At 48.6% G+C, this 14262-nt stretch overlaps 2 protein-coding genes across 4 annotated transcripts in view; one reads left to right on the top strand and one right to left on the bottom strand.

Moving 5' to 3' along the window:
• PMEL (premelanosome protein) overlaps positions 1-14260 on the top strand; it is a 37787-nt gene extending 23527 nt beyond the window's left edge. Inside the window, exons 1-11 of one of the 2 annotated variants that reach the window (XM_046011579.1) lie at positions 5901-6721; positions 8719-8829; positions 8976-9122; positions 9828-9962; positions 10322-10483; positions 10755-11453; positions 12175-12291; positions 12527-12611; positions 12723-12928; positions 13027-13114; positions 13929-14260. In XM_046011579.1, coding sequence (XP_045867535.1) covers positions 6646-6721; positions 8719-8829; positions 8976-9122; positions 9828-9962; positions 10322-10483; positions 10755-11453; positions 12175-12291; positions 12527-12611; positions 12723-12928; positions 13027-13114; positions 13929-14073 — 1971 coding nt within the window. In that variant the 5' untranslated portion in view covers positions 5901-6645 and the 3' untranslated portion in view covers positions 14074-14260. Of the gene's footprint in view, positions 1-5900; positions 6722-8718; positions 8830-8975; positions 9123-9827; positions 9963-10321; positions 10484-10754; positions 11454-12174; positions 12292-12526; positions 12612-12722; positions 12929-13026; positions 13115-13928 lie in introns of those variants that run through there. The other variant, XM_046011580.1, reaches the window with a different exon arrangement.
• On the bottom strand, positions 61-5880 carry CDK2 (cyclin dependent kinase 2). Of its 2 annotated transcripts, XM_046011582.1 has the most exons (8): positions 5532-5880; positions 4729-4806; positions 4500-4620; positions 3433-3603; positions 2865-2966; positions 2048-2191; positions 1542-1745; positions 61-1273 (listed from the first exon to the last, which is right to left on the bottom strand). In XM_046011582.1, exons 1-8 carry the CDS (start codon positions 5645-5647, stop codon positions 1169-1171), a joined length of 1041 nt encoding a protein of 346 aa, XP_045867538.1. In that variant the 5' UTR covers positions 5648-5880; the 3' UTR covers positions 61-1168. The 2 variants fall into 2 exon arrangements, with proteins under 2 accessions (XP_045867538.1, XP_045867539.1); XM_046011583.1 differs by lacking the exon at positions 2048-2191 and having other exon boundaries at positions 5532-5879.
• Positions 14261-14262: the final 2 nt, after the last annotated feature.

Here is a 14262-nt window from a genome sequence, read left to right as displayed (position 1 = left end):
TCAGTAAATAAATATGTAATTAAAGGAGGAAAATGATAAACTATAAAACTAGGAACTTTTGTTTTTAATGATTACAAACTAAATTACAAATAACGTTAATAGCAAGAACACTTGAAGAGATGGGAGAAGAGAGACAAAATCATAAAAAGGAAAAAATACTCTTTTTTAAACATTTGCATTACAAAATCCCAAGGTGCGCATGGCAACAAATCCACCCATTCCCACTTAAAAAACTACTATAACCTGAATGAAATATAAATATAATTGTTCATCCTTCTTTTAAAGAAAAAAAATTTCCCAATGCCCTCATTCAGTCCCAGCCCTAAAAAAGTGTCAGCATTCTCAAAATGATGTCTAAACCCTAATTTCCACTCCTGTGGGGGTTGGCCTTCAGAGGAAGATGGGACCTAGGACATTAAGAACTAAGAATCTTAAAAGGGAAGAGAAACATTCAGACAACTTTTCCTTGCCTCATAAGGCCACGGTAAAGCACAGACCCTGTCCTAGAGCTTCCTAGACACCTCTTGCCCATAGGAAGGACAGATAGGGGGACTAGGGGCAATTATTTCTACTGTAGTCCCATCAGGACTATAGAGACTGGGAGTCTTAAGTCTCCTAGACTGTTAGGTGAGAGGAAACACACTAAAACTAGGGTATAAACTGGTTGGTCTATTTTTTAACCTAATTCTTTAAAACAGGGCCCTTCCTATGTTTTTGTTTTGCTTGGTTTTCAAAAGTTCCAACTTAGGTCCTCTGCTATCAGTTGGTCTTACACAGTGGCCACAGAAGGCTTGGTGTGTCTGTCATCCTAACACAGGAAATAATAATTTCAGGGCTTTCAGAGATTGGGATGGCAAACTCTATGTGGGGGACGGGGGGAGAGAAAGAGTCAGTCTTTTTTTTTTTAAATACCAGCCCTCCTCAGCAATGACTAAGAGGAGGGGGAGAGGGTGGTAGAGGGATTTAAGTGCATCTAATACTGAAGCTTCCTTTCATTTTCACCTGTTTCTCCCCTCTACCCCTTATATCCCGAGTTGGCTGGCTAAGAGGGGGAGGTGGGTGTGAAGGCAGCCAGACCAGAACGGAGGGCAAATAGCCCAGGGCCAAGCCAAATGAGGGCCCTCTGGAGGAGAGGGTGAGACTTGGGGTAGGGGCTGGGGGAAAGACATCAGAGTCGAAGGTGGGGTACTGGCTTGGTCACATCCTGGAAGAAAGGGTGAGCCAGAGCTGCTTTTGCCGAAATCCGCTTGTTGGGGTCGTAGTGCAGCATTTGCTGGAGGGAGAGATGTATGCTGACTTCAGTGATGTGACAGTGGACTACATGGGCAGCAGGTGTTCCAAGAAATCAGGAAACCAGAATTCCTTTAACCCAGTTCCCTCCTCCCTGTATTTGAACGGGTGTGCCAATAGGGAGAGAGAGAAGCAGGGGCTAGGGAAATGCCAAGACCCAGAGTCCAGGGTCTCATCTTCCTTCATCCTGGAAAAAAACCTGCCCTAGAGGAGTAAAAGAGAGGAAATGGGTGCCCATCCCCAACTCTCACCGATAGCAAGCTCCGTCCATCTTCATCCAAGGGAGGAACAACTTTGCTAAAATCTTGCCGGGCCCACTTGGGGAAACTCGGCTTATAATCAGGCATAGAAGTAACTCCTGGCCAAACCACTTCATCTGGGGTCCCCAGAGTCCGAAAGATCCGGAAAAGTTGGTCAATTTCAGAATCTCCAGGGAATAAGGCCCGGCGGGTCACCTGAAAACGGGGAAAGAGAAAAGGCCAAGACCCGCACTGATGTCAGTCAAAGCTGCTCCTGTGCAATGGAGGTTCCCACAGGCAGTGGAAGGTCAGCAGGGCCCCATGACTCCCTCCCCAGGGCCTTTCATGGGGTCAGTCACACAGAGCTTGAGACAATGAAGTCCCTTCATCTCTCTCCTCGCCCCCTCCTTCCTTCCCCCAACCATGCCTTTGCAGATCCCCAAGGCTGGGTGGGGCTGGGAGGGGGTGAATGTCTGGGGTGCCACTGACATGTAGCAAAGGGATCCCAAGCCACTCACGGGGTGTGGGGTAGACACTGCGGTCATCCCCCCTCCTTGTGATGCAGCCACTTCTAGATAGGAGCACAGCGGGCAGAGACTGTGTCTTCCATTTCTTCTGTGTTCCCCACAGCACCTAGCATGGTGCTGGGTACACACTAGGTGCTTAACAAATATTTTTTGATGAATTGAGAGAGGAATATGGGCAATTGTAAGGTAATGTACTGGGGGATAAACGCACATTTTATATGGCTAATGGTCTCTAAGCACCCAGTTACAACCCAAATAAAGGACCATAAAACAAATTGCTGATTTGATTTGAAAATGCAGCCCACTCCACTGTTATATTAAAGGGGACAAAAGCTCCTATAAAAGGCTGGGCCTCAGGGATCCTTCATTCTGAAGAGCCAGAAGTCGAAGGGGACATGGTTTAAGTTTGTAGTTTAAATAAACAGTATGAATAAGGTGAATACAGTTGGTTTTGCTGTATTCCTGGAACCCTACAATAAGGTCTACAGGCCAAATGAAGGAGGCACCAAACGGTAGGTACTCATTCTCCCAAATAAATGCAAACTAAAGCTAAAACAGCTACAGATTTAGCTCAATTTGTCGATAAGAGATGTGTATTGAGTGCTAAGGCCATCTGAGGCTGTACCAACATTGTGGTTGACATAAGGGACAACAGTCCTGTCCTTTCCTCCCTACCCGCCTTGGTGCTACTCTAGAGAAAGAAGTCCTATGATAACAGAAGGGCCACGAGTCTAGGCAGAGAAATAGTTCTGGTGTTCTTGAATATGGGGAAGAGTGAGCTGGGTGGAACTTGGGCTTGCCTCCGTACCATCTCAGCAAAGATGCAGCCCAGGCTCCAGATATCTACAGCTGTGGAGTAGTACTTGCAGCCCAGAAGGATTTCAGGTGCTCGGTACCACAGGGTCACCACCTGGGGACAAGAGCAGGAAGAGGAGGGGTGGTGCACGGGGCATGGTGATTCCCACATCTCAGCTCCTCAGTGTTACTCTGCTAACTCTTTCCCTTCGTCCTTCCCATATTTCTGACTTTCCCTCATTAAATGACTACATACAACTTCTTAGACCAGAGTTAGCCTCGCCCGTGACTCTAGGACCATATTTTCTGAACCCACAATTTGCAACCTTCCTGGAAAACTTGAGACAAGTGGTCATAATTTTAATAGTGTGCCATCCAGCTTTCCTGGCTTGTTACCTATCAAAGCCCATTTAGCCCCACAGTATGAACTCAGTGCATACTCTAAAACTTCTTGGGATGCCAGAGATACTTTCCATCTAGTGGAGAGAGAAACTGCTGGCCAGGTAGGTTTAGTAATTTTGTGAATGTCCTTGTTAACACCTCCCAGGAAGTTCAGAGAAGAAATGCAGAGAGGGTCTCACCTCGTGGGTGTAAGTACGAACAGGGACTCCAAAGGCTCTGGCTAGTCCAAAGTCTGCTAGCTTGATGGCCCCCTCTGCATTGATAAGCAGATTCTGAGGTTTGAGGTCTCGGTGCAGAACCCGATGAGAATGGCAGAAGGCTAGGCCCTGGAGCAGCTGGAACAGATAGCTCTGACAAAGGAGAGAGAGAGGACTTTGTTTCTCTACCACAGCTATTAGGGTCTACTCTCTGACTGCAAAGCTTGACTACAGTCTTTTACTGTGTTGGATTATAATGACATGTTTATAAACTGTATCTCCCCATGGAGTGAGAGGCCCTTCCAGTGAAGACAAGGACCAGGTCTTATTTAGTTTTGCATCTCTTTTCCATATCCTGTGCCTAGCACATTGAATATGCTCAATGTGCATTGAATAAACGCTTGTTGATAGACTGAACGTAGCTCAGGGAGTAAAGAACCCAGCCCTAGAACAGACAGCAGTGATTGACTGACTATTTCTCCTACCAAACAAGTGGAAGGGCTTCTTGGAGGAATCAACCAAGTGCCCTCAAGTCCCATTTATCTGAGTTTCATCTGACTTTCCACCTGTGCTACAAAGTTGACTCACTAGAGTTTCAACTTCTTTGATTCTCCTGACCAGCCCAGGGGTTAATAAGCATAATGAGCAGTGAAAGAGCCACAAAAGAAAGGGGTGTGTGCGTGTGTGTGTGTGTGTGTGTGTGTGTGTGTAGGGGGATGAGGGCTGGGAAGGAAGCCAAGATTAAAAATCATCACTCTGGGGGCGCCTGGGTGGCTCCGTGGGTTAAAGCCTCTGCCTTCGGCTCAGGTCATGATCCCAGGGTCCTGGGATCGAGCCCCACATCTGGCTCTCTGCTCCTTGGAGAGCCTGCTTCCTCCTCTCTCTGTCTGCCTCCCTGCCTACCTGTGATTTGTCTCTCTCTCTCTGTGTCAAATAAATAAATAAAATCTTTAAAAAAAATAAAAATAAAAATCATCACTCCTTCTGAATTGCCCCCCTTCAGTACCCACAAAACTTGCCCATGTTGGGGAAGAGTTGATGAGGATTACCTTGATGAGGGGAAGAGGAATGCCAGTCAAAGCAGAGGCATCCATAAATTTCTTCAGATCCTGATGCAGAAACTCAAAAACCAGGTAGAGTTTGTTTTCCGTGTGGATGACATCCAGCAGCCTAGGTAAGGGAGGTCCAGGAATGGAGGTGAGTTAGAGTAATACCCAGGCTACACAGACAGAACACATCCTCCTTCACTGTCAGAGCATTTTCTAGGTGTATACTTACTTGACTATGTTAGGGTGGTTAAGTTCCTTAAGCAGAGAGATCTCTCGTATAGCAGTACTGGGTACACCCTCTGTCTCACTTGGAGAGGTTGAGAAAGCAGAGATAGGAAAGTGGTTACAAATACTCCTTCCCCCCCAGCCCAGTCATTCTTTTCCTCCCAAAGAGACACCACCCCAGCATCCCCTAGGAAAGTGAGAAAAGAGAAAGGGTGCTGTAGGAGTTAATTCATGGGTGGAACAGGGAGTGGTTTTTGGATACGTTAAGGTCATTATTTTTTCTTTTCCCAGGGGTAGGTAAGTAAAGCCTTCTGGTGGAGGCAAAGAAGAGAGAAGGTAACAGGGAAAAAAATAGGAGTAGCAGCACCCAGCCTCCCTAGAGGGGCCAGTGAGGTTCAACTGCCATTCTTTTGAAAGAGGTAGAGAATTCTAAGATGAGGGTGGGGCTGGGGCAGTGAGGAGGGCTCTTCATTCAGAAAGGTGCTCTTCACCGGTTCCCACAAAACCCAACTCTACGGAGAGTCCTGGACCCCATCTATGAGGCCTCCTTCCTCTTTCTGAGTCTTTCTGACTGCACATTTGGGGCATCACTCGGCTTTGGGGAGGAAGTTTCCCGTGGATTCTACAGTGCCCTATACTCTCCACAGGGAAACCCTTCACTGCCCTCCAACCCACCTCTCCACTTCAAAAGAAGTCCCTCCCTGCTACCTTCCGGTCCTTGGACGGCTACCCGCCTGTTGGGGTGGGGGCGGGGGGCACTCAAGGAGCTCCCGAGTTAGAGGAGTCCCGGGTACAGAGGCCACTCACGTGTCCAGGCGGATTTTTTTAAGCGCCACCACTTCTCCCGTCACCTTGTTTTTGGCTTTGTACACAACTCCGTACGTGCCCTCTCCGATCTTTTCCACTTTTTGGAAGTTCTCCATGAAGCGCTAACGAGTCGGGTCAGCCCGGCCCTGGAGCGGGGGCCTGGGAACCCTGCAAAAGGCGGGCCCTGGCTCTCGGGGAGTGGAGGAGGGGGAAACCGGCCCAGCTCTGCGGCCCCAGGTCGGGATCGAACGGAGTGTATCTCTCGCTCTTGTCAATTTGTCCAACTTAAAACAATGTTGCCGCCTCCCCTCCAGTTCCCTACCGCCACCAGAGGCCCCGCCCCTCCTTCCCGCGTTTCCCTAGCTCCGCCCCCAACCCTTCCTATTGGTTAACGTCAGAGCGGGGGTGGTGAGCCCAGCGCCCCAGCCGCCGCAAATGACCCCACCTCACGCAAGTTTAGTTCTGAGGCTACTAAACACAAGTTTCTGTCTCGGTGGGGAAGCTAAATGTCTTTTTCCAAGTACCTGATTTGAAGTCGAGTTTCTTACCTGTTTCTGAATCTGTAGGGATTTCCTGATCTCTAATTTGCCGTTTCACCAACCCTAGGGAAAATGTGTCTCGTCCTAAGATTAAATTCCACCTGGCCCAGAAGATCTGTTTTAATAGCAAGAAGCTAGGAATTTCGTTGTATGGGTTTTCCGGGCCTCAAAGATGTTCTTCCAGCGTCTTTACCCACCTTATTCTGTCTGCGTGGTTTGGGGTGTGGGGCCTCTGTTTCTGAGAGGTTTCTTGGCTTGACTCAAAAACTAGATTGATTCACTAGCCTATGATGAATTTTATGTGTCGGGTACATGTTACGTAGTTGACCTTCCACCAGTTATTTCCGATTTCCCAGTCAAGAAGGGTGTAACTTCGTGAAACCAAAAACTGTCATTGAGTAGCGGATGTCCAGGGACCAGGATCCCTTGTCAGTTCTGCCTTTTGCAGAACTCTTGCCCCTCCCAAGCTTCTCCTGGAGGGAGAGGAGGAAGGGCTATGCAAATGAGCACCCCTCTCCTATATAGGGGCTTGTCCCAGCCCCCCAGCGTCTTTCGTTGCTGGAAGAAAGAACAAGATGAGTCTGGTGCTGAGAAAATGCCTTCTCTTTATGGCTGTGATGAATTCTCTTCTGGCTGTGGGGGCCACAGAAGGTGAGTGTGGGGTGTGTGGACGTAAACAAGTGTGAATTTGTGGTTGCACACCTGCTCAGGTTTTTCCCCTCCTCATGGGAGATACCAGCAATATTTCAGGCTTCTCCTACCCATTTGATTTAGCGATGACATGGGCATCTAAGCTCCCTCCCTATGCGGAGCTTTGGGACTGAGCTTGAAAATAATCCCATCTGCTTGGAAGGGCAAAAGGATAGTGGGTCATTGTGGCCCTAATTCTGAGTCTCCCTGGACAATGAGCTGGAGCAGGGGCTTCAAAAGGGAATACATGGAAGACTTAGGGAATGACTCCGGCACTTGGGATAAGGTATTATAAGTGAGGAATAAGAGAATATGGCATGGGATAGAAAAGGTAAGGAGGTACCACCTCCCCTCTTTGGGATGGGGATGGGTGAACACAGCTCATGCTTTTGTTCTAGGGCTAGAAGAGACAGGCAGAGGGGTCTCAGCTGAGCATCACATGAAAAGGCTCTGGGGGATTGGGGCCTCGTGACAGGAGCAAGGGGTGGGGGTGGGGGTGGTGAGAGGGTCTGGAATGTCCCGTGCTGCTCTGAGGAGGGAGGGTTGGGAGTGAAGAAAGAATGGGATATCTTATGATTCTCTTACTCTAGTGGTGGGATGCTCAATGAGATGATTCTAGACACACACACCCCCACCCGCAGACTCAGCTAGGTTTCCAGTATACATTAGAAATGGAGTGAAGATAGTTTCTCCTGTGCTAAAATATAGATATCATATCCCACTCTCCCCTTTGTCTCTCTAGATCCCTGGTCTCCAGACTTCTGGGAAGTTCTCCTTGATCTGACTTCCCTCTTCTATGCAGCAGTTTCAAGTCTTTTTCTTTACTATTTCCTTAATGTATTCTGGAAACATTCTGTTCATACCTGTCTACCTGAGCCTGAGATAAATTGTGCTTACTTTTTGCATACTGGTTTTTTCAATCATAAGAATATATTTTTAGATATTCATGAAATTTTATATGAACTGGGTTCCATAATTTTGTCCATTGTGAAAGGACATTGTGTTTATTCAAGAAAATTTTCATTTTTTTACAGATACGTACTGAAATTGTAGAGTTAAAATAACAAGATGTCTGCGGTTTGCTTCTACTTTAGCCAACAAATAAACACAAAAACAACAAAGGACAGATAAAGCAAATGTGGCAAGATGTTGATAGTTGTTGTACCTGGGTGAGGCGTATATAGATCCTTTTTTCATATCATATGAGGGAGCTCAGATGCCCATGCCATCGCTAAATCAAATGGGTAGGAGAAGCCTGAAATATGATCATATCAGATCATATCCTTTTTTCTCAGCCCTCTCTCTTGGTCAGTTATAATTTTGTCTGCTTGGTCCCCACTCCCAAATTCTGCCTGCCTCTAATCCATCCTCTACACTGCTTGCCATGGCAGTCCTTCTAAAACGCAGATCTAGTCATATTTAAAAATCTTCTGAAGGGTAAATTTTATGCTATAGGAATTATGTCTCAATGAAACAAACACAGTCTCCTGCTGTGGCCTACTCTACAGAATAAAGGCCAAATTCCTTTGCTTGGCACTCAGGGCCTTTACTTGTCTTCTTGGCCTCATCTCTTACAGTGTGTATCAACCACACGGGAAGTTTCTGTCATGCCTCCATGCATCCTCTTGTGCTGGTCCTTCTGCCCAGAGTGCTCTATCCCACAGGCCAACTCCTCACTCCAGTGGTCTTTCCCAATCTGCCAGAGTGGAACCAATCTCTTTAGTCTGTTGTTTTGTTGCACTTTGTGCATGTCTGTTATGACTCATATTAAGCAGTGCCTTGAATTATTGGAATTGTATGGACATGTCTTGAATCCCTCCAGGGCCGTGTCTCATTCATTTCGTAAATCCTTTGTACCTAGCACAGTGAGTGGTACATGGTGGCTATTCAGTAATTTAAAATCCCCTGACAAGGGACTGAGGGGTGATCCTAGGGCCTTCATGGTACCTTCTTTACAGGACCCAGAGACCAGGACTGGCTTGGTGTCCCAAGGCAGCTTACAACTAAAGCCTGGAACAGGCAGCTGTATCCAGAGTGGGCAGAAATGCAGAAGCCTGACTGCTGGAGAGGTGGGAAATTGGCAATTTCCAGGGAGGGCATGGATGCGGAGAGGAGCAAGATATGGGTTGAATGGAGCTTGGGAAGATGGGAAGGGGAAAGCTATAAGGGGAGGAAAAACCAAGGAGTCCCAGCTAATGCAGCTAGTCCTTCCCAGGTGGCCAGGTGTCCTTGAAGGTCAGTAATGATGGGCCTACACTGGTTGGGGCAAATGCCTCCTTCTCTATTGCCCTGCACTTCCCTGAAAGCCAAAAAGTGCTGCCAGATGGGCAGGTCGTCTGGGCCAACAACACCATCATCAATGGTGAGTACCTCTCTACTCCAGGCCCTTATTCCAAGGGCTCAGATTGCTTGGTGTCCCCCGGGAGCTCAAGGAGTGTCCCCCTTCCCCTCTACTTTTTTTTTTTTAGCAAATTATATACATATTCTGTAATATTCATTGTAGAAAAAAACTTAAAAACACAGATAAAGCAAAAAATATATATATAGTATGCAAAATTTGGGACAAAAGACCCAGTGGACCTAGAGTTTAAACAGACATAGATTTAAATTTATAAATAGTATCCTGGGCAAGTTACTTAACTGTTCCGTGCTTCCGTTGCTTTCTCTGTACGATGGGGATACAAGGATACCCACCTTGAACGTTTGTTGTAAGGATTTAAATGTGATAATATATAAAGAATTGAGCATAATACCTGCCCTAGGTAAGGTGAGGCCCAGTAAGTGTTAGCTGGTGCTCTTATTGTTTTTATCCCACTACCTAGGGCAAACCAACGTAAACATGTTTATATATGATATTCCAGTCTCTTTCCTCTGTCTGTCATTGAGTACATATGGATCTTTAATTCCAGTTTCTATTCTTTCCACCCCACCCCAATGGGTGATAGCAAAGGGAACATACTATGTAGCTAAGGAGTATTCCCACAGCCCCCCTGGGAGTCCTGGTAGGGGTTTTGATGTATAGAAAGGAATACCAGGTTTCAAGGATGACTCTGTATCTACCCCTCAGGAAGCCGGGTGTGGAGAGGACAGCCAGTGTATCCCCAGGTACCTGACGATGCCTGCATATTCCCTGATGGAAGGGCCTGCCCATCTGGCCCTTGGTCTCAGACAAGAAGCTTTGTTTATGTCTGGAAGACCTGGGGTGAGTCATCCATACTTGGATTCACCTCCTCCTACCTGATCCCATTTCATTTTGCGCTGTGAGTTTCCCTAATCTTCATTGCCCCCATGGCTCTTTCCTCTTCTATAGCACCTAGCCCCCTCCAACTCTTTATAATTGTTTCTGGGGACCCTTCCCCAATTATTGTCCTATCCCATGGAGCCCCTTACCAGGATTCCTTTCCTGACACTCATAGGACAACCTTCCAAATACTATCTGAAATAACCATACTTAATAGATTACTTGACCTTCCTTCTCTGATGTCCTGTCTCTAATCCTTCCCCTCCACTGCCTTTGATCAGTACCTCCCCAACCCCTGCTTTTCTTTTCAAAAACCTCAGGCCAATACTGGCAAGTTCTGGGGGGCCCAGTGTCGGGACTGAGCATTGTGACAGGCAAGGCAATGCTGGGCACACATACCATGGAAGTGACTGTCTACCACCGAAGGGAGTCCCAGAGCTACGTGCCCCTTGCTCACTCCTGCTCAGCCTTCACCATTACAGGTAAGGATTCAGGAAGGGACAGAGCCAGTTGCAAGGAGGTAGAAGATGGGGAGGCCTGGCCTGACTGGAAAGGAGAGAAGGGAAAGGGGAAAATGGAATGGGGAAAGGGGAAATCGTGTGTAACCTTAAAGGGGCAGAGCCAGGAAGACCTGGGCGGAAGAATGTGGGGCTTGGAGCCAGTGAAGGGCCAGTCAGCTTGAGTTGGAGGGTGTGGCTGTGAAAGAAGCTGTGGCCCAGGTCTGGTTCTCACCTTTTCTGGCTCCAATCCCAGACCAGGTGCCCTTCTCCGTGAGTGTGTCCCAGCTGCAGGCCTTGGATGGAGGGAACAAGCACTTCCTGAGAAATCATCCTTTGACCTTTGCCCTCCAGCTCCATGACCCCAGTGGTTATTTGTCCGGGGCCGACCTCTCATACACCTGGGACTTTGGAGACCATACTGGGACCCTGATCTCTCGGGCCCTTGTGGTCACTCACACTTACCTAGAGTCCGGCCCAATCACTGCCCAGGTGGTGCTGCAGGCTGCCATTCCTCTCACATCCTGTGGCTCCTCCCCAGTTCCAGTCACCACAGATGGGCACGTGCCAACCGCAGAGGCCCCTGGCACCACAGCTGGGCACGTGCCTACTGCAGAAGTCAGAAGTACTACACGTAGTCAGGTGCCAACTGCGGAGCCTTCTGGAACCACAGCTGTGCAGATGCCGACCACGGAGGTCACTACACTCATACAGGTGTCAAGCACAGAGGGCACAGGTACTACAGCTGAGCATGTGCCAAGCTCAGAGTTCACAGGTACCACACTTGCAGAGACTGTAGGTACAACCCATGAAGGGTCAACCGCAGAGCCCTCTGGAACCACAGCTGCACAGGTAACAACGAAAGAGTCAGTGGAGCCCACAGTTGGAGAGGGACCCACACCTGAGCCTGAGGGTCCAGATGCCAACCCCTTCGTGTCTACGGGAGGTATTGCAGGTAAGAGGGCCAGTGTGAATGAGGTTCATTGGGGTGGGGCATTTGTCACTACTCTGAAGAGCTCAAGACTTACCTAGGCCACAGATGATACCCAATCCTTTGCTCAGAAATGGAATCCCGTCAGAGCTCCCACTAGTTTTAGGCCCTCAAGTCCCTCTTAGTAACATGGAATAGATCTGGAGTTCAGGAAACCAGGGTCTTCCCCTGGGCCATGGAGCGAGTGCTTGCTGCTTCTCTGTCCCTGAGGAGAGCCATTCCCTGAGGAGAAGGCCAGGGAACACACCGTGGTCATTTACATAATAACCAGATCTCACTTTTCTGTGCAAGTATAAATGCATAATATTCTGTCTCAGATTTTGGCACCATTTCCCACCCCTGGATTCTATCCTAAAGCAGGTCAACCTGAAATTGTGGTAGGAACGCTGAAAAGGTAGGTGTGACAGGGTGGCACTTGTGTCACACCTAGCCAAGGACCCAGTACAATGTGGTGGGAGAGAACATTTGGGATTTCTTAAAACTCCAACTCTACTCCTAACTGTGTGACTCTAGGGTGCCCATTCCTCCTTCTGGGCTCTAGTTTCCTTATCTTAAAATGAGGTTTTCCAGGTCTTGTCTGATTCCAAGTCAGGATCCACCAGCTCTGGGTCTACCTAGAAAAATGCCTATATGGCCTCTACTTCCAGGTGAGTCATTTGTCTCTTCTTCAATCCTCTCCTGCCAGGTTCCCAGAGCCCCCTGCTGGATGGTGCAGCTACCTTAATCCTGGCAAAGCGACAGACCCCCCTGGATTGTGTTCTGTATCGATACGGCTCCTTTTCTCTCACCTTGGACATTGTCCGTGAGTCTTGACTGCTTTGGGGGCTGGTGGAGGGAGGTGTGTACTGCCTAAGGCCGGCCAGTGGAAGCATACGTTGGAGGGAGTTACTCAGTGGGACAAGAACACTCAAATCGCAGGGTTTTTCTTTTGAAGGCAGGAGTGGGAATGGGGAAGCAGGCCTAGGGTTTTCCTCTCTGTGGGCCTTTGGAGAGGCCTGGTAGAGGCATCCCAGACCTAAACTTTTGCAACTTTGCAGCGGGTATTGAGAGAGCTGAGATCCTGCAGGCTGTGCCATCCAGCGAAGGGGATGCATTTGAGCTGACAGTTTCTTGCCAAGGAGGGTGAGTGTCCCACTAGTTGTCCTGAGAACTCTTAGGTTGACTGTTGCATTGCTCTCTGGTGTCTAGTGCTCCTTCCCAGTTGCCCTGACTTAAGCTGGACACCTCTTGCAGACTGCCCAAGGAAGCTTGCATGGACATCTCCTCACCAGGCTGCCGGCCCCCTGCCCAGCGGCTCTGTCAGCCTGTGCCACCCAGCCCCGCCTGCCAGCTGGTTTTACACCAAGTCCTGAAGGGTGGCTCAGGGACCTACTGCCTCAATGTGTCTTTGGCCGATGCCAACAGTCTGGCAATGGTCAGCACCCAGCTTGTAATGCCTGGTAGGTCCCTGGACAAGAGTTAGGATGAAGAGGGGGATTGGGCAGAGGCTATGAGGCAGGGAGCAGACGCTAACCGAAGCCTGGGATTCTGCTCACAGGTCAAGAAGCAGGCCTTGGACAGGCTCCCCTGTTTGTGGGCATCTTGCTGGTGTTGATGGCTATGGTGCTTGTATCTCTGATATATAGGTGAGGGTCCCACTGTCTAGTTCACACCCCCTTATCCCTTATTACCACTACTCATTCTTCCTCAAGAGAAGAAAACACGACTTCTTTTGAAGAAGCGTGGTATCCAAGGAAAGAACCTAAACTTGGAAGTTAAATGGACCTGGGCTGCAGTCTGGCTGGAGGGATCTTGGGAAAGTAGCTTAACATCTCTGAGCCTCTAATAAGTAGGAAAATTAGTATCTGCCATAGGGGGCTGTTGTAAGGATTAGAGATAATGTGGGTAAAGCACCCAGCTCTGAAGCAGGAGTATAATAAGTGATGATACTGATGACTGTTGTTATTAATAATATCAAGAGTGGAGTAAACTGGGGTGCCTGGGTGGCTCAGTGGGTTAGGCCTCTGCCTTCAGCTCAGGTCATGATCTCAGGGTCCTGGGATCGAGCCCTGCATCGGGCTCTCAGCTCAGCAGGGAGCCTGCTTCCCCCTCTCTCTGCCTGCCGCTCCGCCTACTTGTGATCTCTCTGTCAAATAAACAAAAATCTTAAAAAAAAAAAAAAAGAGTGGAGGAAATTGGGTGACCTGAGTCCTCTGCCCATACGTGAGAAGGGCAGATCCTCAGGCCTAGAATGCCAAGGTCCTCAAAGCCGGGAAGCTTGTGGGGTAAGAGGGGAATGGACAGGGGTTACCATAAAAACAAGACAAGATGAAACTTGTTGGTGAGAATGGGAGGGAGCTAGGATCAAGGTCAAGTAAACCGGAGGCCTCTGTTTTGGAGAAGCACAGATAGGCTTCCCTTGCCCATTGCTAATCAGTTTCTGCCTTCTCCCAATTTCAGGCGAAGACTTCTGAAGCAGGGCTCAGCTCTCCCCATTCCCCAGCTGCCACATGGTAGCACCCATTGGCTGCGGCTGCCCCGGGTTTTCCGCTCCTGCCCCATTGGTGAGAACAGCCCCCTCCTCAGTGGGCAGCAGCAGGTCTGAATAGTCTCACGTGATGCTATGATTTGCTGAGGGTGGACAGCCATGCCTATCTTTTCTCCAGTCTTCCACTGGAGACTACCATTACCTGAAATAAATACTCAGAACCTGATGCTGGTTTTTTTCTTGCTTCTGGGAGCATCTATGTCATTTGAGGAGGGGAGATATATGGGAAGGAGGTGTACCATTTAC

Source organism: Meles meles, chromosome 7 (assembly GCF_922984935.1).
Source record: "Meles meles chromosome 7, mMelMel3.1 paternal haplotype, whole genome shotgun sequence".
NCBI lineage: Eukaryota > Metazoa > Chordata > Mammalia > Carnivora > Mustelidae > Meles > Meles meles.
Note: the sequence above shows the minus strand (reverse complement) of the source record. Positions and strands in the feature narration are given on the sequence as shown.